Source organism: Mastomys coucha, unplaced genomic scaffold, assembly GCF_008632895.1.
Source record: "Mastomys coucha isolate ucsf_1 unplaced genomic scaffold, UCSF_Mcou_1 pScaffold19, whole genome shotgun sequence".
Lineage (NCBI taxonomy): Eukaryota > Metazoa > Chordata > Mammalia > Rodentia > Muridae > Mastomys > Mastomys coucha.
The window spans coordinates 15,076,244-15,102,470 of NW_022196901.1; the positions used below are offsets into that span (position 1 = coordinate 15,076,244).

Sequence of the window (26,227 nt, forward strand, 5' to 3'; positions counted from 1 at the left end):
GTTATTTCATGTCTCCCTGTAAGGAAGAATGATCTGTAATGGTGTATTACATAAACTGTTAGGTGCTGGGAATGCTGCTAAAGTGACTTCAGAATGGGACCCTGGAAACTGAGACTCATTTGGTTGTGGGTGATCTCTTTATAACTCTCTATCCTGATCCCAGTACCTCCAGAAGTACCGGTGCCGAATGTTTTCCAAAAACCAGTGAGGTAATACTGTCTACCTTCCAAGGCTGGCAAACAATAAATGCTAAGTCCAGTCTTCCACTTGTTTTTATAAATGAAGTTTGCCTGGACCAGCTATGCCTGTTTATTTATATTATCTGTTGTAACACTTGTGCTGCACAAATGAGTGGAATAATTGCCACAGAAACCACATAGCTCATAAAATCAAAGCCATGTAGTATCTGACCTTTTCTAGAAAAACTTTAGAAAAATGAGTATTTTATGAATGTGTAACTTTCTTACAAAATTTCTAACCAACTCTGCTTAGATAGCAAATATCTGCATTGTAAGCTATATACAGGTTTTATGAAATAAACATAAACAATTTCTTATTCTGAAATAAAATGGTACAAAGAAATTTGATAAACCTGGATCAAATAAGAAAGTCCTATTGATTTCAAACTTGGTTTTGTGTGTGTGTGTGTGTGTGTGTGTGTGTATACATGTGTATGTATACACATGTCCATGTCCAGGCCCTTCCTTGCCAGGCTCAGCCCAGCCATGGTAGAAAATAAGCAAGTAGTTAGTGGAAAGAGGAAAGAGAAAGAGAAGCCAAATGGTTTGTGTGCTATGAAAAGAGGCGGGACTAGAGACGCTAAGGCTGTTGTTGTTCTTGCTCCTTGGGAAATGGTAAATTACACTGTCCATCAATAGAGTCAGTAACAAACATAAGTGCCAGTGGTCCTGTGCCTTCCTCCCTTGAGAAAACTGACCACTGTGTGAGTTGCTGTGTCTCCCAGGGCTGCATCCTCTCCCAGGAGACCACTGTGTGAGTTGCTATGCCTCCCAGAGCTGCACCCTCTCCCAGGAAGGAGAGCAGGAGCTGCAGAGTGGAGACCACAGCTAACCAGCATGCCCTGCTGTGTTTGCTTCTCATCACTGGCCTATCCACTCATCTCTCTAGTTGGTTGTGGTTCAACTGTGAAATGACAAAACTCTATGTTGAATTACATGTGCCTTGTTGAATTCTGTGCTGTGTTTAACTTTGGCCAGGGAATTATTTGCTTTGGAATCTTTGGGTTGGACAGGCATTTAACCACCCAACTTTTAAAAAGATGTCATTGCTGGCATAGCACATGTAGGCACTACTACAATGAGCAAGCATGAGATGGAGAGACAGGAGAGAAAGGAGAGACAGAGAAGAGGAATAGTTTGTGTACTATGAAGATGGGCAGAACTGGAAATATGAGGTTTGGTAAAGAATGACCTGGTGTGATTAGCCTGAGCTGTCACCTGAGGCCATGGTGAATTCCCTGCCTGTGCTGACCATGTCTGGATCCTTGGTCATACAAGCAGCCCTGATTTAGACTGCTATCTAGGGTCGTGTAGATGTCTGAGCAGAGCTGGTCCCACCCTGTGCAGCACTCAGGAAAACAGGTCCAGCACTTCCCCTGGACAGCACAACAGAGATGACCCTGGTGGCAGGGATGCAGGTGGCCTTGCCCTGAGTGCACAAGCCCAAGAGAGCTGACCTTATGTAGGCAAAAACGAGAGAACGAGCCCTGACAACATGAGAGCAGGAGACCACACACACACACACACACACACACACACACACGCACACACACACGCACATAGAGGTTGCCTGCAGAACTCAGGAATGTGACCGCAATAGAGCAGCCCTGACAGCAGAGATGCAGGTGAGTTTGCCCCAATGACGTGAGTTTAGGAGACCTAAACCCATCTCTTGCCACCTGTATCAGGTAGGATATCTGGCCTCATCCTTTGCCTGGGCATCATGGGAAGTCTCACCTGGACATCATAGTAGAGCTGGCCCTGGTAGAGGGGGCATAGGTGAGCTAACACAGGAGAGGTGACCCTGCCCTTACCTGGGAAGTATAGGAGAGCTGACCCTAATAGCATGGGCACCTGAGAATTGTCCAGCCCCTTGTCAGCTGCCACAGACAGGAGTACTGGCTTTGCCCCTCTCAGACAAAGGGGGAGAGCTGGCCCTGATAGCATAGGTGTGGGAGAGCTGGTGGGCTGATCAACTCAGCTACAACCCAGGCCCAGATCCACGACTTTGAATTGGCCTACCCCAACATATACCTCATCTATGTACTGTTGGAGTATCCATGCAAAGGAGCTGGTCCTGCAGAACTAAAGCTGCAGGATCTCCATGAGATAAGGCAGCAACAGGATATCCAAGAAGAGTCTCAGTGGGATCTAGTATTGACTGTGTAGCAGAAGCCAGAGGCCTAGGACCAGACTCATTGCAATGAACATTTGCATGTGAAGCTGTTTGGGCAGAAAAGTATACTGTGTGACATACCATAACTTCTCTGGCGAGATGTTTGTTTGTTTGTCTGGTTGGTTGGTTGGTTGGTTGGTTGGTTGGTTGGTTGGTTGGTTGCTTGCTTGCTTGCTTGGTTGCTTGGTTGCTTGGTTGGTTGGTTGGTTGCTTGGTTGCTTGGTTTCTTGGTTGGTTTGGTTTGGTTTCTTGAGGAGACTGCAAGGGCAGAGGGCAAATATAGAGGGACTGGGAGTTAAGTGAGTTTGGGACACAAGATTTACAAGATGTAAAATCTACAAAGAATCAATAAAAAAAGTTTTTAAAATCTTTTATGATTTCCTTTTTACTTATTAAAGGATGGTATTCTTACAATAAAAACTTTTAAGGAAGAATAGTACAGTGACTATTTGATTCATCCCTAATAAGTCCCAGATATTAGACCAAAGTGCATCTTTTATGATGGTTTGACTGATGTCAAAGCCTGGTTTGATGATGTCAAAGCCCTAGGCATCAGATTCCATTGCCCAGCAAAGCAATATTAGCACAACCATGTGGAAAGTGGGTTGAAGCCTTCCTTTCAATCAAGACATGGACCTGAATTTGTTTTGTTTTGTTTTTTTAAGATAATTTTACTTCAGGATCAAATGAAATTGGGTTCACTTAGTGTGATAACAAATATAAACCAAGCATGATTGTCCATACAGGAATTTCCTACCTGTAAGCAAAAGTATCAGAAGTTCAAGGTATCCTTGGCTACCTTGCCTATTGAGTGAGTTCAAAGGCCAGCTTGGGATTCATGAACCATGTCGCTAAGATAATAATAATAATAATAATAATAATAATAATAATAATAATAATAAGCCAATGCATTCTCTTAATAATTAGATACCTTAAAACTGTATATAAAGTAGAAACTATCTGAGAAGAATCCCATGAGTCAGAGCATGAAACACTTTCTTTTCTGGACCTTGTTCAATAAAAATTTTGAGGACAGCGTCCATATTATTTTGTACAACAGACTGTTAATTGCTTCCAAGAAAATAACAACAGCCGTCCTTGAACAGACTGGCTGGCAGAGGTACAGCGCTCAATACTTTCAGATAGTATTTGCCAAGGAACACGGTCAGTCTGATAATGTGTCAAACACACTCTATTAACCTAAATAGATGAAGTGTAGCTAACAAACTATTGGTAGATAAGTCACCTGACAACTGTTGCAAATACTCTCATTCACTCTCCTACATAATTTATAGTAAATTCTTTTACACGAGAGACGGTGGCTAAGAGATTGCTTTATAAAAGCATGGTATTGACTGGGCATTCAGGTATCGAACTATACTTCGGGTTTGAGGCATTTCGAGAGTCAAGAGGGGAAGGGTGTGCTTCTTCTGTTCGGAAGCTGAACTTCAAGCCACTTGTCCAGCTTCCATCTCGTTCACATTTCGTGGATCCCCCTCTTCCCGGTCTTTCGCACTCTCCGCCCCACTTCTTTGTCCTGTCCTTTCCTATCTGCCTGCTGCTTTTGACTCCTTCTCTATTCCTCTCTGTTCTCCCGTCAGGCTTCTTCAGCACAGTGGACAGCCTTCTCTTTTTTTCTCACTACCCTGAGAAATCCTTTCTTATTTGCTCTTACTCTCAGTGGTCTGCTGATGCTAAGTTCCGAGATGCCCACGGACTGTATCCACTTGCTGAAATCAATGGCTACTCTCAGCCTAATATCCGTTCCCGTCATGCTGGAAACAGGCAATCAACCCCTGTTCAAACACCATCCTTCTCTGGCCCTGCCATTACAGCGCTCCTTCACAGCCCATTTTTCTGGCTTCCTTCATTGACTTCCTCCCTCACGCTCTCTGTTCTCCTCGCTGACATGATTTCCCAAAACCCGCAGCACCTTTGGGCAGCTCTTCTTTAACAGTGCATATTTGCTTGACGTATTGCATGGCTGCTCATTCTCAACACTGAGCAAAAGTTCGTGAATTCTTATGTTCTGCCATTGCTGACTGGTGCCCACTAAAGAAATGAGAAATAACATCAACTGTTTCTAATTCTACTCCATAAGGAAACAATGTCAAGTTTTATGTGTTTTATTTTGTTCTGTACTTTTCCAATCATTGGTTATTTTTAATATTGCACTGGAATACTGAACACAAATTATAGATTTTATCATAGTAAACTTATGCTAGCTTTCTTTACTAGATTGTAGCTTATGGTATTTTGCACTAAAGATATATCCTGATCATCTTTCTATTTTCTGGTCCTTGCAAAGCATGTGGAAGGAACCCCATACATTTTATTTGCATAGATTATGAAATGTTAAAATTATCTTATGCCTAAAATTACACCAATATAGTATAGGATACACTGGATAGCTCATGGTGATTAAAAACTCTGGTTGCTCATTAAGTTAATGAAGTTAAGGAAAAATTAATGAAGATGCTTACTTTTTAAAAAATATCTTTAATGTGAAATCCATAAAATAATAACAAATTAAATATGTAGTGAGCCCATGAGACCAATATATCTATAGTGACTTCAAACATTGAACCTGTATTACCTCCCTTTCCCACAAATGTTGGCACATCCCCTCTATTTTCCATAAAAATTTACCAAGCATATATCATAATTTATCTATTTTTCCCTGCCATGAAATTCTGTGCACACCAGGGATGTGACCATCCCCATATGCACTGAGACTAACAGTGTAAGTGATCCTTTAGCTTGTAAGATACTGAAAATAAAGGTACCATTGTATTTCATGCACATATAGCATAAAAGGCACATGAAACTGTATTTATTTTGGCATATATTGCTTTACTTGACCATAAACCGCCTGCAATGAATAAAAAATTACCTAAAATATTATTAGTGCATCTTTCCTATCTTAAATAATTTTAACGCTATGAGAAATGTTGGACTGAACAAAGACATGTATTCCAGTAAAAGAGATGATGCAGCTTTAAAAGAAAAATCTGCTTCTTAGCTGGAGTCTTTCTCTGAAAGGGCTGTCAGAATCAAGATAGCATTTGCATACTTAGTAGGTGAACAATTTAAAACTTCAGTTAAACCCAAGGGAAGAATGAAACCAGGTAAAAATTAGATAAAGATATTTGACAGCAGAAAATATTTGGCAAAGCTCCTAATTCTTATCCTCTCAAAGCTAAATATGAATTTTAATTAATGCTTTTGCCAATATCTTGACTCAAGCATTTTATGTTGAGGGAATTATTGAAGGATTGACTAGCAGACGTTTGATGTGGCAATAAATATTTATGATCTGCTGACCGTATTTTTATATTATTCATTGGCTAAATTCTTAGATCTCTTGCTTCCTTGGACCTTAAAAAATTAGAGATTTAAAATATCAGTTCATGTTCTTTCTCTCTGCTTCATGAGTAGGATTTAAAATGGAAATTATCAACAATCACAAGCCCTCAACAATCATTGATTATTATTTATGTAGAAGAATTAGTGTATCCATGCAATCAAAGTTAAAAATGCATTGAAATGTTACATATATCAATTTGTACTAGAGCTATCAAGATGGATCCTGTTATATAACTAACCAGTAGACTACAATTATGACCATTGAAGTTAAGATTATTCATCAGTTACCAATATCACTTAGTAAGATCAGTTCATTGCTCATTGTAATCAATAAAAATTGATATGCGATTCTAGTGAGTTTGTACTTCCAATTCATAGCAGCCAAGTTTCCAAAGCTTATGAATCTTATAAAATGCCTTCAAATAACTTTTGATTAGTCTCTGTACTTACTAGATTGTTATGACTTGAGAGCTTTTCTGCAGTGGCCCTCTTTGGAACCTGGAGCATTTCTTTCATTCCCTTCTGATCTCCTTTCCTCATTGACTAGAGCATTCAAATTTGGTAATCCTGTCACTTAAGCATTTTTTTTTAATCCAACTCTAACTTAAGAAAAAATTATCAAGACTGTTGTACCATAATAATTAGGTATTTTAATATTATGCTAAAATTGTATGCAAGTCAGATAATCAAACAGGTAAGACTAGATAAAATTACAAGTGTTTATGCTCTGGGGCTTAAGGTCAATATGGTTAAAGTCATAAATATAACTAGACATCCACACACTTAAAAGACAAACACATGGGGATGTAGCAGATAATCGTTCTGTTGCTGTGGACCTTCGGTTCTCTAAGCTACATGTGTTCTCCATCAAGTTATTTTAGGAATGAAAAGAGATCATGTTTCTATAGTGATGGATTGGCATAAAGTCATCACTCAGCACATAATAGTAGCTGTCATTATTAGCCAGTAATCATTGCTCCCTGAGCTCCAACAGTATATTCAATCAGTGGAGATTAAGAGACTGTGTTGTGCTAGCTAGACCCCCATAATTTTTATTCACCATAGGTTTGTGATTGCTGCATTTTACTGTGATTTGCAGGAACCTGGTATAGAGTGTTCATGATATAATTATGAAAGTAATACAATATTGTTTAAAAGAAAATTATTTTATTGTTTCTGACTCTCTTACAACTGCATTTTGCTGGAGTACAAACTTTATTATAACCCATAGATAGCAATATGAGAGTACAAACAAATTTTGCTTGAATACAAATTTTATTATAATCCATTGATAGCAATGTGAGAGTACAAACAAATAGATTTGCTTTACAAATATACAGATGGATGACCAATAATGCTAGGTAGAGGAAAGGGGAGCTTACACTTTCCAGTGATAAGTCTCTAATTTAATCAGCTTCAGTAGGCTACATTAATTGTAACATTGGGAACAGCAAGTGATTAGGTTGTTTTTCTCTATGCCATTTGTCTGTTGTGTCTGAGAATAAAATAAAATTATTTCATGTTTTCCTGAAATCCCTAGACTTATAGCATTATTTGTCCCTTAAAAATCTATGTATAGTGTCTTACACAATGAGGAGTCATGAGGTACACACCCTACAGAGGAAGTCCCAGTTGTCTAGTATTAGAAATTGCTGCAATGTTTTTACCCTTTCTCTCCACATAAATCCAGATTCCAAAATCACAGTGAAGCCAAGATAGTTTTTCCCTTTTTGCCATGTGTTTGAAGGATTTTTTGTTAATTGGCAGGTCTTGGTGTACGTGGCCCATTGAGCAAGCCCACTTCTGGATGCTCATACATAATACTGCTTTTTCAAAACTGAGACAGGACATCAAAGGGTTCAAATTGGAACAATGACAGTCTGTCCATAAAGATTTACATCTTCTATCCCTCTATGTAGTGAGAAGGAATCTTGCATCAAACCTTAGACCAGTGTGAGTGTGTGTGTGTGTGCATGTGTGTGCGTGTGTGTGTGTGTGTGTGTGTGTGTGTGTGTGTGTGTGTATAGAATATAGTCAAATTTCTAGCATGAGGATTTGTTCTTTCTGTCTGCCATTTTATCAGACTTGATAACTTAATGCTGCACCACTTCTAAAAATCCATTCAAGAAAAATATTCTAGCAGCCCTCATTCTGCGAGGCAGCAGGAGCCTTGTGATTTCTCAAAAATGAAGGAAGAACTAGATTAACATAAGGAAGTGTGGTATGCTACCAGTTAAGGATTGTTGATTGGCCCCAGCGGAAGCACTGGTCAGAGCACAGTCAGGACAAGGGGTGATGGAGAGGAAGGCACAAAAGCGCTGATCCAGCAGCTCCACCAGAAGCCATCCTCCATCCAAGTCTGGGAACTCAGGAGCAATACCCAGCTCCATCAGAGCAAACAGTACATTTTCCAAAAGCGATTCAAGCAAAGCACTCGACACATTGTTGTCTGGAGTCTGAAAATGGAGCTTGTTTCCTTCCTTCTTTTATATCGATTTCACAGTATCAAAAAACAAATCTTTTTTTTTTTTTCCCTCAGGATGAAAGTACTGCTCTACAGATCTTAAAAGTGTGGGTAGGCCAGGCAGCAAACACAAAATACACATTACAAAAACAAGAAACCATTTGGCAGGAGGCAGCAGTGTGAAATGAAATAGGTGCCTTCATCCTTTTGATCTTCGTAGTTCTTGCTCAGTCAGAGTGGCATGCAACTGACCATTGCATATAAAATAGAATACACTACTGGAAATCTGCCCAGAGAGAACTCCCAGCTCCACCCTAGCCAGCTACCTCATCATTCTGGGGGTTGGGGGAGTGTCAGTTTCTAGCCACTTGATTCAGTAGGTTAGAGTATGATGAGATAATAATGAAGAATAATGTCACATTGGGCCCTAAAAGCTAAGTCTATTTTAAAAACTATAGGACATTAGCAAAATGGCTCAGTGGGTACAAGCACTAGACATCAACTTTAACAACCTAGCTCAATCTCCTAGGCCTACCTAGAAGGAGAGAACAACGCTTCCAGTTTTCCTCTGACCTACACACATACAGAGGGGGGGAGAGAGAGAGAGAGAGACAGAGAGACAGAGAGACAGAGATACAGAGAGACAGACAGAGAGACAGAGACACAGAGACACAGAGACACAGAGACAGACAGAGACACAGAGAGACAGAGACACAGAGAGATGAAGACTAAGATTCTTTTAATTGTGCCTGTTCAGCTACTTCTGTTTTAAAACAACCATGTTTGTTGATTACTGTCCACTGAAAATGACCTCTTACAAGATACTTGCATAGCTTGGGAGGTTGTGGTTGTGGTTGGTTGGCTATAAGTGGCTGAGCCCAGATGTGTGTGCACAATGCACAGCAGCACTTAGGGAAAGTCTAGAAAACATTTAACATGCTCTCATAAACTTTGAGGGTTTGAGATCATTTCAAAGATAGTTTCTTTTGTATTTTATGTGTTTCCTCCAATAACAAACATCTTTGTCACTTGGTTGTTTAAAATGCATTATATTCTTTTTGAGAAATGACAGATTCACCTACCATGTATGCTACTGAATTCCAGAAGTGAGCAGGTTATTTAGAAAGCCTCTATTTTGGGGAACTTTGCTCTGTTCAGCCTTTTGTTGCTTTGCCTATCATTTTACCTGAAATATTGTTTCATCTTTGCCATATCAGCAGATAATCAGTGTTTTAGACTCCCTTACAATGTGCTTCTTATGTTCCTTTCAAGAAAATAAAATGCCAAGATTTAAATACATCACACCACTCAATGCCAAACACTGAGGAAATGTAAATAGATCACTGGACCAACACACAGCTGTCAGAGAGTAATTGTTGCATGTATGCTGATCAAACATAAAGCTTCATAAGGCAAGCTTTTAATTAAACATCTGCACCAGGTCATAGAGCAGGAGTGGTAGAATGTGATTAAGAAATCTTTCCCTCTTTCAAGAAGTGACTACTGTATCATCTCATGGATAGGCTTATAGGCAATGTTGTTTGTCTACAGACAACATACTGCAGTCACTGGATGCTTCTGTAGACAGTCTGAGGAAGCCTCCAGAGACCTGTCTACTTAGTGGTTCAATGGTCCCATTGAAACCGCCCAGTGCTATGCACATTATCTGATGCAGGACCTTCGAAGCTGCACCTTAGAAACTACCATTTCTAATGTTAACACATGTGCATATGGAATATATCACTTTGGTTTCTGAGCGTCCTAGGCTGCGATTCTCTGTCACTCCTCCAGCTCAGCATCCCCTAAGCCCTCTTCCAAACAATGTATTGTAGATGACTGCAGAAAATGGATGAGGCTACTGCCATGGATTTCCCTGTTCGTAATTATCTGCTTCACTGCCTCCCTCCATTAACTTAGCCAATCAAAAGAGCACTGCAGTTTATCTCTCAATTTTCACACTCATGAACTGAAGGTATTTTACCCAGTAGCCTGGCAAGATAACTTGAAAAATATTCTTAAGTCAAAATATAGCCTGGACTGCTTGAAATTCTTACCACTTGTATTGAGGTCCTGGATTTGGTATCTGAATCTGACCTAATTATCACTATGAATTCACAAGTTACTTAACCTCTCCCAGGCCCAATGTCTGTGTATAAAGTGAAGATTAGATCAGGGTGAGGGTTGTAAATGCCAGATGAATATTAAGAATATTAAAAGAGAGTCACTGACTGGAGGCATCAACATGTGCTGGTAGTGTGGTTCAGCCACTAAAGGTTGTGCTGTTGGGAAGAAGTAATAAGAGATGGTTACAAGGTGGTCAGGAAGATGAAGCTGGCCTTGGAGATAGCCATAAGTTTGTTAGTGAACAAAAACTAAAAAGCAGATGTGACATAGGAAGCACAGAGGCTGAGGGGGAATGTGTGTTGGTGAAGGGGCATCTCAAGGTACAAGCTAGTCACAGCCCAGAACTGTGGTAAGAGCTGAGAGATGCTGAGGATAGGCACCACGTGCCTTAGATATGGCCCTAGAGAGTCTGGACTGGACTAATCACCAAGCCCTGGGGACAATGAGAAGCAGTATGTTGAGCTTGTGAGCTGGCAGGATCACCAGGAAGCCGACACAAGATGGTGCCTGGTGCTCTGTAGCCTCTAGCACTGATACCTCGGTGTTCAGAGTTATACACACCTCATATTTCCTGGGAACTGAAACAATCCTGACCAGAAGAATCGAGAAGCATTAGAAAGGTCCCATTTTACTCCCTAGAGTCAACTTGAGGTGCAATTACAGACCCTATAATCCAATAAACTAATGTGGTTTCCCTTTCCTTCACCCCTGGTTATTACTGTGACACCAGAAAGCACAGCTAGAGACTCCTGCAGAGAGAGATTTCTGAATAGATGGGAATGGTGTAATGGCAAAGGAGGTCGGAATAAGGGAAGGAAGAAGAAGGAGGAGCGGAGGAGAGGAGGAAGGAAGGAAGGAAGGAAGGAAGGAAGGAAGGAAGGAAGGAAAGAAGGAAGAAAGGAAGAAAGGAAGGAAGGAAGGAAGAAAGGAAGGAAGGAAGGAGGGGATTTAAGAATAATCCAAGAACTTGAGTCAAAGATTCCTGCCTTAGAATTGCAATGAAAAAAAAATACTTTAGTGATTATCTGATCTGATATTCTCTTTACAGCATGATGCCTGGCTCTTGGTAGCAATTAAATACATGGAAACCTTTGCTGGATAAATTAATAAATAAATAAATATGGACCAAACCCACATAGTTGCTAGTTATTGGCATGCCTGTATAAAAATTAACACCTCATGACCTTCAAGCAATCAGGCTTTCCATTAGTGCCACACATGGCTTTAGTGCACATTGCCCTTGGGACCCTCCGTGTTCCTCTCCTGGGTTGCCTTGCCCAGCTTTGATGTGAGGGTTTGTCCTTTGTCCTATTGTGTCTTGTCTTGCAGGATTCAGCTGACATTCCCAGGACACCTATACTTTCAGGAGGTTGGGGTGGGCCAACAGAGATAGGGAATGGATCTGGGGGAAAGGGGAGGTGGGGGGGGGGAGAAGGGAAAATAGGAGGAATGGATGAGGGGAAGCTGCAGTTGGGGTGCATTGTATGAGAGAAGAATCAATAAAATGTTTTTATAAACATAAAGACAAGTCATTTTAATGTTTAAAGTTTGTTTCTCTTCATCTTAATTTGCAATATCATTTGTCATGCTTTATATTCAAATAACACCTTTGTAGCTACAACTTAGGCACCCATTTTTATTCATCTACCCAAATTGATTGGCATGTACAATAGTGCTGTCTTCAAGATAAGTTATCAGAACTGTGGCAAGATCTACTGCCAAGATAGAATCCTCTTCAGACTGAAGTCTAATTTTCTAACTTTCATCTTAAAGAGACTTTGTCGGAATTTCAGAAACTATTTTCAAAAGAGTAACGTTCCTGTTTTTGTAAGAATAGAAATAGAGATTTTTTTTAGCTGAAGAGATTAGATTTAGGTATAAGGAAAAACTTTTGAGTAAGAAAAGGCATAGAACCATTTTAACAAATTCATCTGGAAACATAGAGGAAATGGCATTGACCAGTTTGCTTTCTTGAGTGTTTGTGTCCGGGCCTTTCCCATTTGGGAGCAGACATGAGCATGTGCTGCGATGCTCAACCATGGGTGATGGGCATTCACACTGCTACAAGCACAGGTCATATGGTTAGCCTCCACCTGAGCCTTCTAACCCAACCACCCCACTGCTGCAAGCACAGGTCATATGGTTAGTCTCCACCTGAGCCTTCTACCCCAACCACCCCACTGCTACAAGCACAGGTCATATGGTTAGTCTCCACCTGAGCCTTCTACCCCAACCAACCACGGTGTGCTTACATGGCTGCGATGCTCAACCATGGGTGATGGGCATTCTACCCACTGCTACAAGCACAGGTCATATGGTTAGTCTCCACCTGAGCCTTCTACCCCAACCACCCCACTGCTACAAGCACAGGTCATATGGTTAGTCTCCACCTGAGCCTTCTACCCCAACCACCCCACTGCTACAAGCACAGGTCATATGGTTAGCCTCCACCTGAGCCTTCTACCCCAACCACCCCACTGCTACAAGCACAGGTCATATGGTTAGTCTCCACCTGAGCCTTCTACCCCAACCAACCTCAGTGTGCCTACATTGCTGAAGTGGAAACATGTTCCTTAAATGTGAATGGGAACATTGACAAGTAAATCAATGTCAACAAGCTCCAAAATGATGTGTTAACATGTACTAGGTAGGTATTTGTGATCACTATAAAACAGTGAAAATGGATACAGAACATAATCAAATTCTATGTCATAATAATATTTTAATATTATTAAAATTAACACAAGGTCCAGAAAATACACTTTAATAAATCATATTGGGTAAGAGGAAGAATTAATTTGTTTCATATAGAGTGTATATAATTGGTAAGATGGACAGGGTTGATGAAAAAAATTCTTTTCTCAGAAAAAATCTCTGACTTGATTAAAAGAAAAACTTAGAAACACTAATGAGGAGGTATTAAGTTCAGTTTTGATATCTTTTCTAATTTTCCTCTATTCCCATTACTTTACTAAATGAAAATCTACCTAATATGTAAAGAAGTTCCAGTATGGTGCTGATATAATATTCTACACATTGTACAGAAAGCTTAGAAGAGGCAGAACACCAACAATACAGTTAAGTCTGAGGTTTACAGCCACATGCATGTGGTAATAGAGATTTCATTGGAAACAGTACAGTTTGTCCTTGAGGAAGGAAAAGAGATGAATACATTGAGATAAACATATCCACTAAACTGGAGGATAGTGGATAGGACATTCCACCTGAATGGTGAGCTTCAAGGTAGGAGTTATGAGCAGTGATGATACTGGCTTCTCACAAGTGATCTGCAGGGTGGAGAAGATAGAAATAAGGTCAACGGACTGTAGATAAAGGTGGAGAAATAGCAGGTATGACTGTCAAGTATTTTTAACTTAGTAGAATAGACTATAAGAAGAGTATTGACCAAGAAGTCAATCATTCTAGTTGGGTCCGCAGAGATAGTTAAGAAAAGCAGATCCAACATGGGAGACACAGAAAAGGCAGATTCTTTAATCCACAGTGACTCAAAGAATGTGGGAGTAGAGGGATTCAGCATAAAAATAACTCTAATTTAAACAATGCTTCGTCAAGAGTGTTCTCTTTTATTCCCAAAATGATGAGGCGTCCAGGAAATATTCAGTGATATATATTTATCTCCATGACTAAGAAGAACCAAATTACTTTAGAACAGTTTTTTCACATATAACAACAGCTTTAAACCCCCTTTCTTTTACCTATACATAAAAACCCCATGATTGGGTACCATATCATTGTGAGACCACACCAGTGGGGGTCACCACATTCATCCATCACATCAATTTGGCCTTAAGTCAATATTTCTAGAATTGCCTGTCTTGAATAGGGTTGTAAGTGAATGTCTAGTCGAGGTATCAGTGTAACCTTCTAGGCAATGAAAAGATGTGCTTAGCTTTCCAAAGAAATGCATCCTTACATTTGCGTGGAGAATCTTTCCTTGGTAAAAATGTTTTCATGGCAAGGTCTCATTTTCACAGTAGACCTGAAAAGGCAGAAATGAAAGCAATGTTTTAATTTCCAGCTTGTGAAGGAAGAAACAGAGACTCAGAAACCAAGTGACTCCTTTACAACTCTCTCTCTGAAATAGGCAAGTTGGTTGGCACAAGAGCTAGCCCCCATGTTTGTGCTCTTAAATTCAGTCTATCTCAGAACTTGGCTTGGAACACTGTAGAATGCCAGGTGACTTCTATCTTGTTTCACAACATATAAATGACATTCATACAGCATAGTCTATGAATAACCTGCCTCGTCCGTTCCATCTAAACAAGCACATTTGCATATATCACCATTTACAGCAGTTTTGGATATGACACATTATCTGGGCATTTATATATTTTATAGAGTGGGCAATTGAATGCTGTCAAGGGGTTAGATAGCTTTTAAATAACTCAACTCTAATCTTTTACCTTCAGAAATTTGTTTTTCCCTAGTAAAGAAAATCCTACAGTATTCTTCATTAGTTGCTTGTTTGATGATTTGAAAAATCTAGAAGTAGATTTTTAGGAGTAGAAACTATGTATACGTGTTTAAAGGCAGTATTGCAAAGAACCATAAATAGTTCTCATTAATTACCACACAACTGTGCCTTAGACATGCAGAGAACTAATTCCTTCTTCCTGGAGAAGACCAGAAGAATAGAGAGATAGATTAAGTACCTGGGGACTGAGGGTCATCAACTAAGATTGAAGTTAGTGACAGCCTTGGAGCCAAGTGGCATCTGTCACCTTCCTGCCTTTTACTTGGTCACTCAGAATCAATCACTTCTATAATCATTTGGCTATGACTGTGGTGGGAATATGTTAATTGGGCCACCCTAGTTTTTCAGGAGGATATTGTCAAGGACAAATAACTACAGGAGTACCAATCATATTTTCATAAAGATGTACATTCACAAGCTTTGTCACCTATATGATCTAATTATTAGTTATTTCCCAGATAATCATAAGTTAGTATTATGTTTCTTCATCTTTTAAAAGAAATCTGTCACATCCTTGTGCTAAATCAAATTCCTAGTAAATGATAGGCCTGGAACTCAGTCTTCTGCCTCACTATCCCAAGTCATTACCCTATACCAGGCAGTCTCCTGAACACACAGAAAATGTTGGGTCCAGAATAAAGATAGGTAGGTAGGTAGGTAGGTAGGTAGGTAGATAGATAGATAGATAGATAGATAGATAGATAGATAGATAGATAGAAGATAATATATGGGTGGATTAGATGGATGAGTGGATGTATAGATGGATAGATAGGTGGTAGATTGGTGGATGGAGGATGGATGGATAGATGGATGGTGGATGGATAGATGATAGATGGATGGTAGATGGGTGGATAGATAGATGGATGGTGAATGGATGGATGAAAGATGATGGGTAGATGATGGGTAGGTGGATGGATGATAGATGGATGAGTGGATGGATAGAGTAGGTAAATGGATGATGGATAAATGGATAGATGAAAGATGATGACGGGTAAATGACAGGTAGGTAGATGGATGATAGATGGATGGAAGGATAGATGGATGGATGGAGTGTGGGTGAATGGATGAATGGATCATAGATGGATGCATCATGGATGGATGGATGGATGGATGGATGGATGGATGGATGGATGGATGGATGGAATAGAAGATGAGATGTGCCCAAGAGCAAACCTACATAAGATGCTTGTCCTCCCTAGCAATCTTGGGAATTGTAATTAAAGGCGTGATGTAATGCAGTAGTACAACAATTATCTATCATGGGAGAGCCCTTGGCCTTAATCCTCAGCACCAAACAGTTCCAGAGGTTGGGATGGAAGTGGGGAGAGGAGGAGAGAAAATAGCCTATCTGGCTCTGGCATTTATTTTGGACTCTAAAATGAATAGAGTTAGTTTAAAATGATGCAGAAGGCCCCTTAGGATGAACAACAATATGAACTAACTAGCACCCTCAGAGCTCCCAGGGAATCAACCACCAACCAAGGACTATACATGGTGGGACTGATTGTTCTGGTAGCATGTGTATAATAGAGGATTGCAAAGTCAATCATCACTGGGAGGAGAGGCCCTTGGCCTTGTGAAGGTTCTGTGCCCCAGTGTAGGGGAATGCCAGGGCCAATAAATAGGAGAAGGTGGGATGGCAAGCATGAAGGCGGGAGAGGCAACAGGGGTTTGTTCTTGTTTTTGTTTGTTTGTTTGTTGTTTGGAGGGGAAAACAGGAAAGGAGAAATCATATGACATGTAAATAAAGAAAATATCTAATAAAAAAATAAAGTTGTATACAACTGTGAAAAATAAAATAAAATAAAATGATGCAGAGGCATTCCCAGCTACTTCCCTCAGTCAAGAACTCCTAATAGCAGAGAAGGAAGAGCTGCTCCAACTCTGCAGGTGTGGGTTTGATGCTTCAGCACCCTTTCCGACATTGTGGAAATGTGTTGTCATTCTTTTACTCACATAGGCTACAGAACTTTCTAGAAGCAAGCCCACCCTGGGTTCTTTGACAATATCTGTTGAGCCTTTCTACCTATTTCTGGTTGCCTCAAATTTAGGAAAAAAATGGCTGTTAATCAAACCAACAATGTTGAAGGCATTTTTCTTAAGAATTTTTACTCCTAGAACTACTCACTTATAAGTACATCAGAAAGATATATATGTACATATATATGTAAATACATATATATACATATATACATACACACATATATATACATACATCTATGTATGTGTGTGTATGTTTGTATATCTAAAAACATATTTAGTTTTTTTAATTTTTTTAATTTTTGGTGTTTGCTCTCTTGATAGATGATGATATCTCAGAGAAATCCCTAGCCACTTGTAATATAAATAAATAGATATATGTCTATTGGCTTGCCCTCTGACAATCTACAAGTGCATAGCTTTCCTTCCTCGTACACTCCTCAGCATCATCAGCCACAATTTTAATTTTCAAGTTCAAGTTTCAAGTATTATGGTTCATGTAGATAAAAATACCCACCCATGATAGAACCAGTCTCCAGAAATAAAGCTGTTATTCATGCATAATTTAAGAAACCTTAAAACATTATCTCAAACGACTATGTCTTTTACATTTAAAAGAGAAATCATTTAATGGTTATATTTTATAATGAATAATTTGTATTCATAGCATTTCTAAGTTCATAAAATTCACTTCTAACCAGTAGACTTCTATAAGCCTGTGATAACTCACTTGGGAAAGAGAACAAATGTTGCTGAAACAATTTTTCCAAGATAAGAGACTGGGTCCCAGCAGTTCCCTGTTTGAAGGGCAGGATCCTACGTCCCCAGCATCTATGGTGACTGGACTCTTAACCACATTCAGACAGTGTGCCAAGCCCTGTTGCTTTACCGTCTCATTCAGTTCTCACAGTGCCTCCACAAACCTTCAGATACTGGAGCTTTCTTTTTCACCCAAAATGTATGGTTTTTACTTCTCTACAGTTTGACATTTCTTTGATCTTAGTTATGCTAAAATGAAAATGGAAAAGAAAAGAAAAAGAAAATGTATGTTCCTTCAAAGTACAAATTCTTCTCTTTTTTCTTCCTGATCCTGAATGTGGGGTTGTTTCTGAACTTCAAGAATAACCAAGCAGCACTCTTTTCAGCATTTGCCCACTCCACTGTTGGCAGACCTTTGTGTCCTTCAGCCATCTACGAAGAATTGAAGTATTACTGTAACTGATTTCTCACTGTTTACTGAGAAGCAGAGAACTCTTTCAGTGTTCTCATAAATAATTCCATTTCTCTATGTTGATGTTAATTGAACTTACCTCATGTTGTCAATCTCTCCTTTTTTCTTTGCAGGTGATGTCATTGTCTATATTAATGAAGTTTGTGTCCTTGGACACACTCATGCAGATGTTGTCAAACTTTTCCAGTCTGTTCCTATTGGTCAGAGTGTCAACTTGGTGTTGTGTCGTGGCTACCCTTTGCCCTTTGACCCTGAAGATCCTGCTAACAGCATGGTGCCACCCCTTGCAATAATGGAGAGGCCACCTCCGGTGATGGTCAACGGAAGGCATAACTATGAAACATATTTGGAATACATTTCTCGGACCTCACAGTCGGTCCCAGATATTACAGACCGGCCACCTCATTCTTTGCACTCCATGCCAGCCGATGGCCAGCTAGATGGCACGTATCCACCACCCGTCCATGACGACAATGTGTCTATGGCTTCATCTGGAGCCACTCAAGCTGAACTTATGACCTTAACCATTGTGAAAGGTGCCCAGGGATTTGGCTTTACTATTGCCGACAGTCCCACGGGACAGCGGGTGAAACAAATACTTGACATTCAGGGATGTCCTGGGCTGTGTGAAGGAGACCTCATTGTGGAGATCAACCAACAGAATGTACAGAACCTGAGCCATACAGAAGTAGTGGATATACTTAAGGACTGCCCCGTCGGAAGTGAGACTTCTTTAATCATCCATCGAGGAGGTAAGATGAACACAGATGTGACATACAATGTGTGGTAGATTAGAAGAATTCTTTATAATAATATTGTTCAAGTGAAGTTTTCTATAGGCTTGCATACATCATGCCCTTAAAAAAAATGATAAGAGAGGCAGAGAGATAAATGTGAATAGATGGAGATGGCTGGTTGCAGTGTGTGAATAGATGGAGATGGCTGGTTGCAGTGCTCCCTTTACCTTACTGACCTTAAACTCTGTGATAGTAGTACTTTCAGGCTTATCCACATAGCACTGTGGGTTTGTAGTGTAAACAGTGAGCTCCAGCTATGGACATTGTATGTTTTGTCACAGAGATCTCAGTCTGTGCCTGTTGATTTACGGAGAAGCCTGCTTTCTAAAAAAAAAAAAAAAAAAAAGATTTATTTATTTCTTATATGTAAGTACACTATAGCTGTCTTCAGACACACCATAAGAGGGCATCAGATCTCATTACAGATGGTTGTGAGCCACCATGTGGTTGCTGGGATTTGAATTCAGGACTGAGAAGCCTGCTTTCTAAAGAAAACAATGCTTGAAATTGTATGTGGGATTCTAGGCCAGCAATAGGATGGCCAGCCAGCTCCTAAAAATGCAAGTATTCTGATAATCCTTATAAGGACCCCTGAAAGTTGGATTCCAATAAAATAAGTATGGGTGAGAATATTCCACTACTATGGGACACAAGTGTCCACCACTGTGGATAACTGTGTCTGCCATGAACCAGGTAGAAAGTGATGGAACGAGGTCCAGGCTGGGAGCTCCAAGAAGAGCGTGGAACACAACTTAAGAGAGTGCCAGGAGCTTCCGGTCCTCACTGCTCTCTTCTCCAGCCTTTGTAAGGAAATGAATGGGGCAAAGCTCAGGGCCCCTCCATGCTTCCCTGTTGATGTGAAGGACATGGTACAGGCTGACACCTGATTTCCCTCCCTACCTGTTAACAGGACCTAGGACTTGAAGTCCTTGATTCTCAGCTATATGATTGTCACAACAGGGATGCAATGCCATGTCAACTCATGGTAACATTCTTACTATCTTCAGTGGCTTAGGGCAGTTCATCACTCAGTACTTGTCTGCTGAATCTACACAGACCTTGAAGCTTCAGCAGAGAAGCCTCGGAAGCAGTGCTGTGGGGCAGTCCTGCACAAAAAATCCTGTGTGTTTAAACATATGTGCTCTCCTATTCGAAGCTCTCAAAACAGCATGGGAAGCCTGTTATTTTTAAATGGGAGTAAAAGAAGTCAGAGCTGAAAGAAGTACCATTTATGATTTATGTGGCCCTCTCTATAGCTTTTTTTTCCTTCAGGGAAATATTATATTGTTGATTCACCAAATACTATGCATTTGTGAACAACACTATACCAGGGGAAAATTAATAGCATAACAAAATAATCACACATTTCTCCTTCTTGGGGCATTGTTATAAAAGAGCACTTGAATTTCGATAATTAACTGTTGACAGTGTATTTTGACTTCTTGCATAGCTTGTTTAAGATTAATAGAAATGTTTCTAATTTAAACAGACATATATTGCTAATGTTCAATTGAGAACTCAAATTTTGGACAATATTTCTAGTAAGTGGTATAGCTGAAAATTTCTGTATTGTAGCCATTGTTTGGCTCACAGAAAGAAATTTAAACATTTTTTTATATATAAAATGGCTTCTTTTAAATTGTGGCTTATCAGGAAAATGCTTTGAAATCCTTGCTATTACTATAATGTGTGCCTTTCTGGAAGCAGTCTATTGTGTGCACATGCGCTCAGCTGAGGCGTCTTGATTTCTCTCCTCCCCTTCCATAGCCTCTCTGGTCACTCACTTAGATCACTAGTCGTGAGACTTAGTTTGGAGTGGGTAAAGTCTTTGCTTTCTCCCTAGTGCAGAACTGTGGAATCTGCAAGTCCTTGCTAGAAACATTAAGAGGTTCCCAGAATTCCTATAGTGGTCACTCCCCTCAGAGGGCAGCAGGAGTGCGCACCGTGTTTGTGTGATGACATTCATGTTGATTACCTGATTTTGTCTACTCAGAAATGCTCATAGCCTCATTCCAATGAGCAAAAACCTCCTCATTTCAGGACCGTGGCTGATAGTCCTCTTTGTTAGTATCTATGTTTATAAAGCAATGATTTAGGTAGTTGATTTCTTTTAGTAACTAATTCTGAAAGCACACCACAAAAAGTAATTTCTACCCTACTTATTCTTCCATTCTTTCATAGAGGCAAACATGTTTTTGTATAGGTATGAGACTTAAATTAAGTCTTAAAGAAGGCTTTATTTAACTGGTTAGACATATACCATGTGGTGTCATTTATATACATATCATTTGTCAACTGCAAGTGTATAGTTCATTTCGTTCTTCAAGCATGGTGTAGTTGCACAATGAGCACCACCACTCTTAGGGCATCCATCACCCCAAGCTCCCTCAGATCTGCTTGGCACCATCTCCTCTCCTACCGTCAGCCACAAAGAACCACGAATCTGCTTTTCTTAATAATATTTTTATGACTAACATCATATAGTACGTAGTGTTTTATTTAGCATAATTAGCATAATGCTTTTGAGAATCAAGAGATTCTCAAAACATACAAGTATGGAAAGTTTGTTTCTCTCATTGTCCTTCAGTAGTCAGTGGACCTTTGATTAATCTACTCACTGTGGGTGGTTATTTGAGTTGTTTTCATCTCTGAGCATTTATGAATAATATATTTATGAACTTTTGGATTCAACTGTTTGCCTGTGCAGATGTTCTCATTTTGGGGGAATAGATACCCAGAAACGGTTTTGCTGTATTATATTAAAAATATATTTAAGCTGTTAATAAATTGTCTAAATGGCTTTCAAATGGCTAGCTTTTATATTCCCTTAGCAATGTCTTAGAGTCCCAGTTTCTGCCCAGTGTTTCTCATGTTTGGTTTAATAATCCCTCAGTGCAGTCACTTTATTGGTAGTGTATTTACTGATACATTTTCATGGTTTTAATTTACATTTCTCTAATCTTTGCATGTTTTAATGTGTTTATCAGCATTCGTAAATGTTGTAGCTAAATGTGCCGTTAAGTACTTTCCCAATTCAGTATTGAACTATCACTTTTTCTTCCTTTTTTCTTTTGTATTGAGAATTGAGCTTGATGTGCCCTAGACAAGTCTCTGTCACAGCTCGGACATGGCCGTCACAGCTCTGACATGGCCCTGTCTGTCATCCTAAGTTGTAAAAGCTCATTGCATATACAAATCTGAGCCGTTTTTAAAGATAGATGTTTACAAATGCCCCCTTCAGGCCCACGGCTTATCTATCCATCGCCTTCTTGGTGCCTTTGAAGCAGAAGCACAGGAGGTTAGATTGGGTGAAGTTAGGTGGACCAGGCTCATTTTAACATGGGTCATTTGCTGTCACATCTTTGCTTAACCTAAAATCACAAAGTTTTTCCTATGTTTTCTTCTATAAATTCTAAAGCTTTAGTGCCCATATTTAGCTCTAAACCAATTTAAAATTAATTCTTATGTAGTATTGTGGGCTTAAATTCATTTTAATTTTTGCACAAATATGGACAATTTGTTCTCACACTGTTTGCTGGGAAACCCACAGAACCTATGCTTTGTTATTGACTGGCCTTGGCTCTTGGGAATGAAATGAACTCACAGAGATGTTTGTTTCCAACCCCTCTATTCAGTCCCCTAGGTCTGCATGCATATTCTTATGTTAACACAGCACTTTCTAGATTACAGTAGCTTTGTGTTAAATCTTGAAGTCAGTGTGAGGCCTCCGAATTTCTCTCCTGTACAAAATTGTTTTGGCTCTTCCTGGTCCTTTCATTTCCATATAAATAGAGACAATAGAATTGGCCTTTTTAATATAAAGTTTTAATAGATGCTTAGGATTTCATATGTGCCTGCAGTGTATTTTGAGCCTACATATCCTTCAGTCCTCCCTAGGTTCTCCCAGACCCACCCCATCTTCCCTCTCTATCCCAACTTCATTCCCCCTCCACCTTTTAATAACCCTCCACATCAAATTAGTGTTACCCAAACATGCCAGGGTATAGCGCCATCCACTTGAGCATGATTGACCTTGCGTGCCTTAAAGAAAACTGACTCTCCCTCTCAAAAAGCTATCAGCTATTAAATAGTTCATCAGTTAGGATTGAAGTCTCATGAGCCCCTAACCCTTTCATCCCAGAATGTTGACAAGCTTGATTTTGTGTAGATCTCATGTAGGCAAACACAGGTCTCTGAGTTCATGAGAACAATTGTCCTGTCCAGAAGGCATGATTTTGCTTGGATCGTCTCCAACCTCTGGTTCTTAAACATTTCCTATCCCTCCCTTTGAAATGTTCCCTGGCCTTGAGGCTCAGGAAGTGTGCTATAGATGCTCCATCTGTGACTTGGTACTCTGTTAATCCCAAAAATGGGCAGAGAAAGACCACTGTAGCCGGAATCAGCCCCACCACTGGGCATGGCCTCTTGGGGAGGTGGAACTAGGGGAGTTTAACTGTGTTTACTACCACACTGCCCCCAGGGTGGATGCAGGGCTGTGGGGAAGTGCTGACGCTCTACTCCAGGGTGGGAAAGTGCAGTCTTAGGTGTGGGAAAGCCAGAGCTGGTTGGGGGTCCTGGGTCTTCGAGGTGGCTGGGGTTGTGGGGTTCTCAAGCTGTTGGTCATCCAGGCACCACTGGGAGTCTCAGAAAAGCAGAGAACATAGTCAGGGGCTCTGCAGAAAGAGGCCTTCTACAGGAGACCAGGCTGCAGCACTGTAGGCGAAGGCCTTCTCCATGGCTCCCCACAGAGGATCCTGATGAAAACAGGAGGTCCATGGTTCTAAATAGTTTATTGTCATGGCAGAAAAATGGATGTGTAAAATCATACTCCACTTCTCAGGGTGAGATTAAATACCTTTTGCAGTGAAGAATGTCTAGAAAGGAAAGCTTATTGGCTAAGCCCTCTAGTCCTCTAGGTATCTCATTAGCATGAAAAACTCTGTTTTGGGCCTTTGAGACCATAGGGCATGTTTATGTTATGTGCAAAGCACAACAGATATTCCAAGTCAGGAGTCTGGCAGGGAGCTGGGAGTCACCTAAGCCTCAGGTGTGTGCCCACCGAGTCTCCGGGTCTCAACCTGCTCTACCTTACCAAGCTTCCTGGCATGGTTTTACCATCCCACAGCCAAGTCTATACGGAGAAAAACCTATCTCAAAAAAACCACCCTAAACATGACAGGCAGTCATAACAAGGTGGTCATACATGGTTATATAACCTTTTGAGCCAAAGATAGAGTTGCAAGATTGTTATAAACAACTTAAAAAAAAAAAAAAAAAAAAAAAAAAAAAAAAAAAAAAAAAAAAAAAAAAAAAAAAAAAAAAGACATGATTGCCAGGCAGTACAGAACCATTCGTAGTTAAGGTTACAGGTGGGGCATAGCCCAATCCTTCAGGGACAGATTTAATCATAAGTAAGAATGGACCTAATTTGTTGTTTCTATAAGATGGCCGTTTAAGCCTAAGATGGAGGCAGGCTGCTGCTTCAACTCCACAGACAACGGCTTTGGACTTACTCTATTCAATAAAAGACCTGCTGAGATCATGGCATTACAGAACAGCTTTCCAACTTAAAGCTGAACTTTTAAACCCCAAATGTGATATATCTCCTCACTTGCTTAAGTCTCCTCCAGGTTGTCTCAGCAAGGGTGTAGTCTTCAATGTGCAGACTATGGATTTCTTTTGGTGAGGTCCCTCCCTACTATATTTTATTACTTTAGATTTATGTTATGTTGTGAGTGTTTTGCTCTCATGTATGTCTTCCGTGCCTCATGTGCATTCTTGATACTTGGAGAGTACGAAGAGGGCATCAGATCCCCTAGAACTAGAGATATGCACAGTTGTGATCTTCCATGTGGGTGCTGGGAATCTAACCAAAGTCTTCTTCAAAAGCAGCCAGTGCTCTTTTTTTTTCTTCCAGATATTTTCTTTATTTACATTTCAAATGTTCTCCCCTTTCCTGGTTTCTCCTCTGAAAACCCTCATCCCCTCCCCCTCCTCACCAACCCACCCACTCCCGCTTCCTGGCCCTGGTATCCCCTACACTGGGACATCAAGCCTTCACAGGACCAAGAGCCTCTCCTCCCACTGATGACCAACAAGGCCATCCTCTGCTACATATGTGGCAGGAGTCATAGGTCCCACCATGTGTACTCTTTGGTTGGTGGTATAGTCCCTGGCAGCTCTGGGGGTACTGGTTGGTTCATATTGTTGTTCCTCCTATGGGGCTGCAAACCCTTCAGCTCCTTGGGTCCTTTCTCTAGTTCCTCCATTGGGGACCCTGTGCTCAGTCCAATGGTTGGCTGAGAGCATCCACCTCTGTATTTTTCAGGTACTGGCAGAGCCTCTCAGGAGACAGCTGTATCAGGCTCCTGTCAGTAAGCACTTGTCAGCATCCATAACAGAGTCTGAGTTTGGTGACTGTATATGGGATGGATTCCCAGGTGGGGCAATCTCTAAATGGCCTTTTTTCTTCAGTCTCTGCTCCACACTTTGTCTCTGTAATTCCTCCCATGGGTATTTTACCTCTTTTAAGGAAGACCAAAGTATCCACACTTTGCTCTGTCTTCCTTCTTGAGCTTCATGTGGTCTATGAATTGTATCCTGGTTATTTGGAGCTTTTCAGCTGGTATCCACTTATCAGTGAGTGCATACCATGTGTGTTCTTTTGTGATTGGGTTATCTCACTCAGGATGATATTTTCTAGTTCCATCCATAAGAATTTTATAAATTCATTGTTTTAATAGCTGAGTAGTACTCAATTGGGTAAATACACCACATTTTCTGTATCCATTCATCTGTTGAGGGACATCTGGATTTTTTCCAGCTTCTGGCTATTATAAATAAGGCTGCTATGAGCATAGTGGAGCATGTGTCTTATTGCATGTTGGAACATCTTCTGGGTATATGCCCAGGAGTGGTATTGCTGGGTCATCAAGTAGTACTGTGTCCAATTTTCTGAGGAACTGCCAGACTGATTTCCAGAGTGGTTGTACCAACTTGCAATCCCACCAGCAATGGAGGAGTGTTCCTCTTTCTCCACAACCTCTCCAGCATCTGCAGTCACCTGAGTTTTTTATCCTAGCCACTCTGACTGGTGTGAGGTAGAATCTCAGGGCAGTTTTGATTTGCATTTCCCTGATGACTAATGGTGTTGAACATTTCTTTAGGTGCTTCTCTGCCATTCAATATTCCTCAGTTGAAAGCTCTTTGTTTAGCTCTGTACCCCATTTTTAATAGGATTATGTCGTCCTCTGGAGTCTAACTTCTTGAGTGCTTTGTATGTATTGGATATTAGCCCTCTATCAGATGTAGAGTTGGTAAAGATCTTTTCCCAATCTGTTGGTTGCCATTTTGTC

General features: G+C 40.3%; 1 protein-coding gene and 1 long non-coding RNA gene across 14 annotated transcripts in view; one reads left to right on the top strand and one right to left on the bottom strand.

Annotated features, from left to right (window-relative positions):
• Nucleotides 1-26,227, top strand: part of Magi2 (membrane associated guanylate kinase, WW and PDZ domain containing 2) — a 1,461,753-nt gene that overhangs the window by 1,195,788 nt on the left and 239,738 nt on the right. For all 13 annotated transcript variants that reach the window (XM_031380053.1, XM_031380052.1, XM_031380051.1 and 10 more), the window contains one exon: nt 18,189-18,827. In XM_031380053.1, the coding sequence (XP_031235913.1) occupies nt 18,189-18,827 (639 nt within the window). The remainder of the gene's footprint in view (nt 1-18,188; nt 18,828-26,227) is intronic.
• LOC116097501 overlaps nt 13,500-26,227 on the bottom strand; it is a 28,580-nt gene continuing 15,852 nt past the window's right edge. Inside the window, exons 2-3 of the long non-coding RNA XR_004121449.1 lie at nt 14,304-14,369; nt 13,500-13,656 (exon numbers count right to left, since the gene is read on the bottom strand). This is a non-coding gene — a long non-coding RNA (uncharacterized LOC116097501). The remainder of the gene's footprint in view (nt 13,657-14,303; nt 14,370-26,227) is intronic.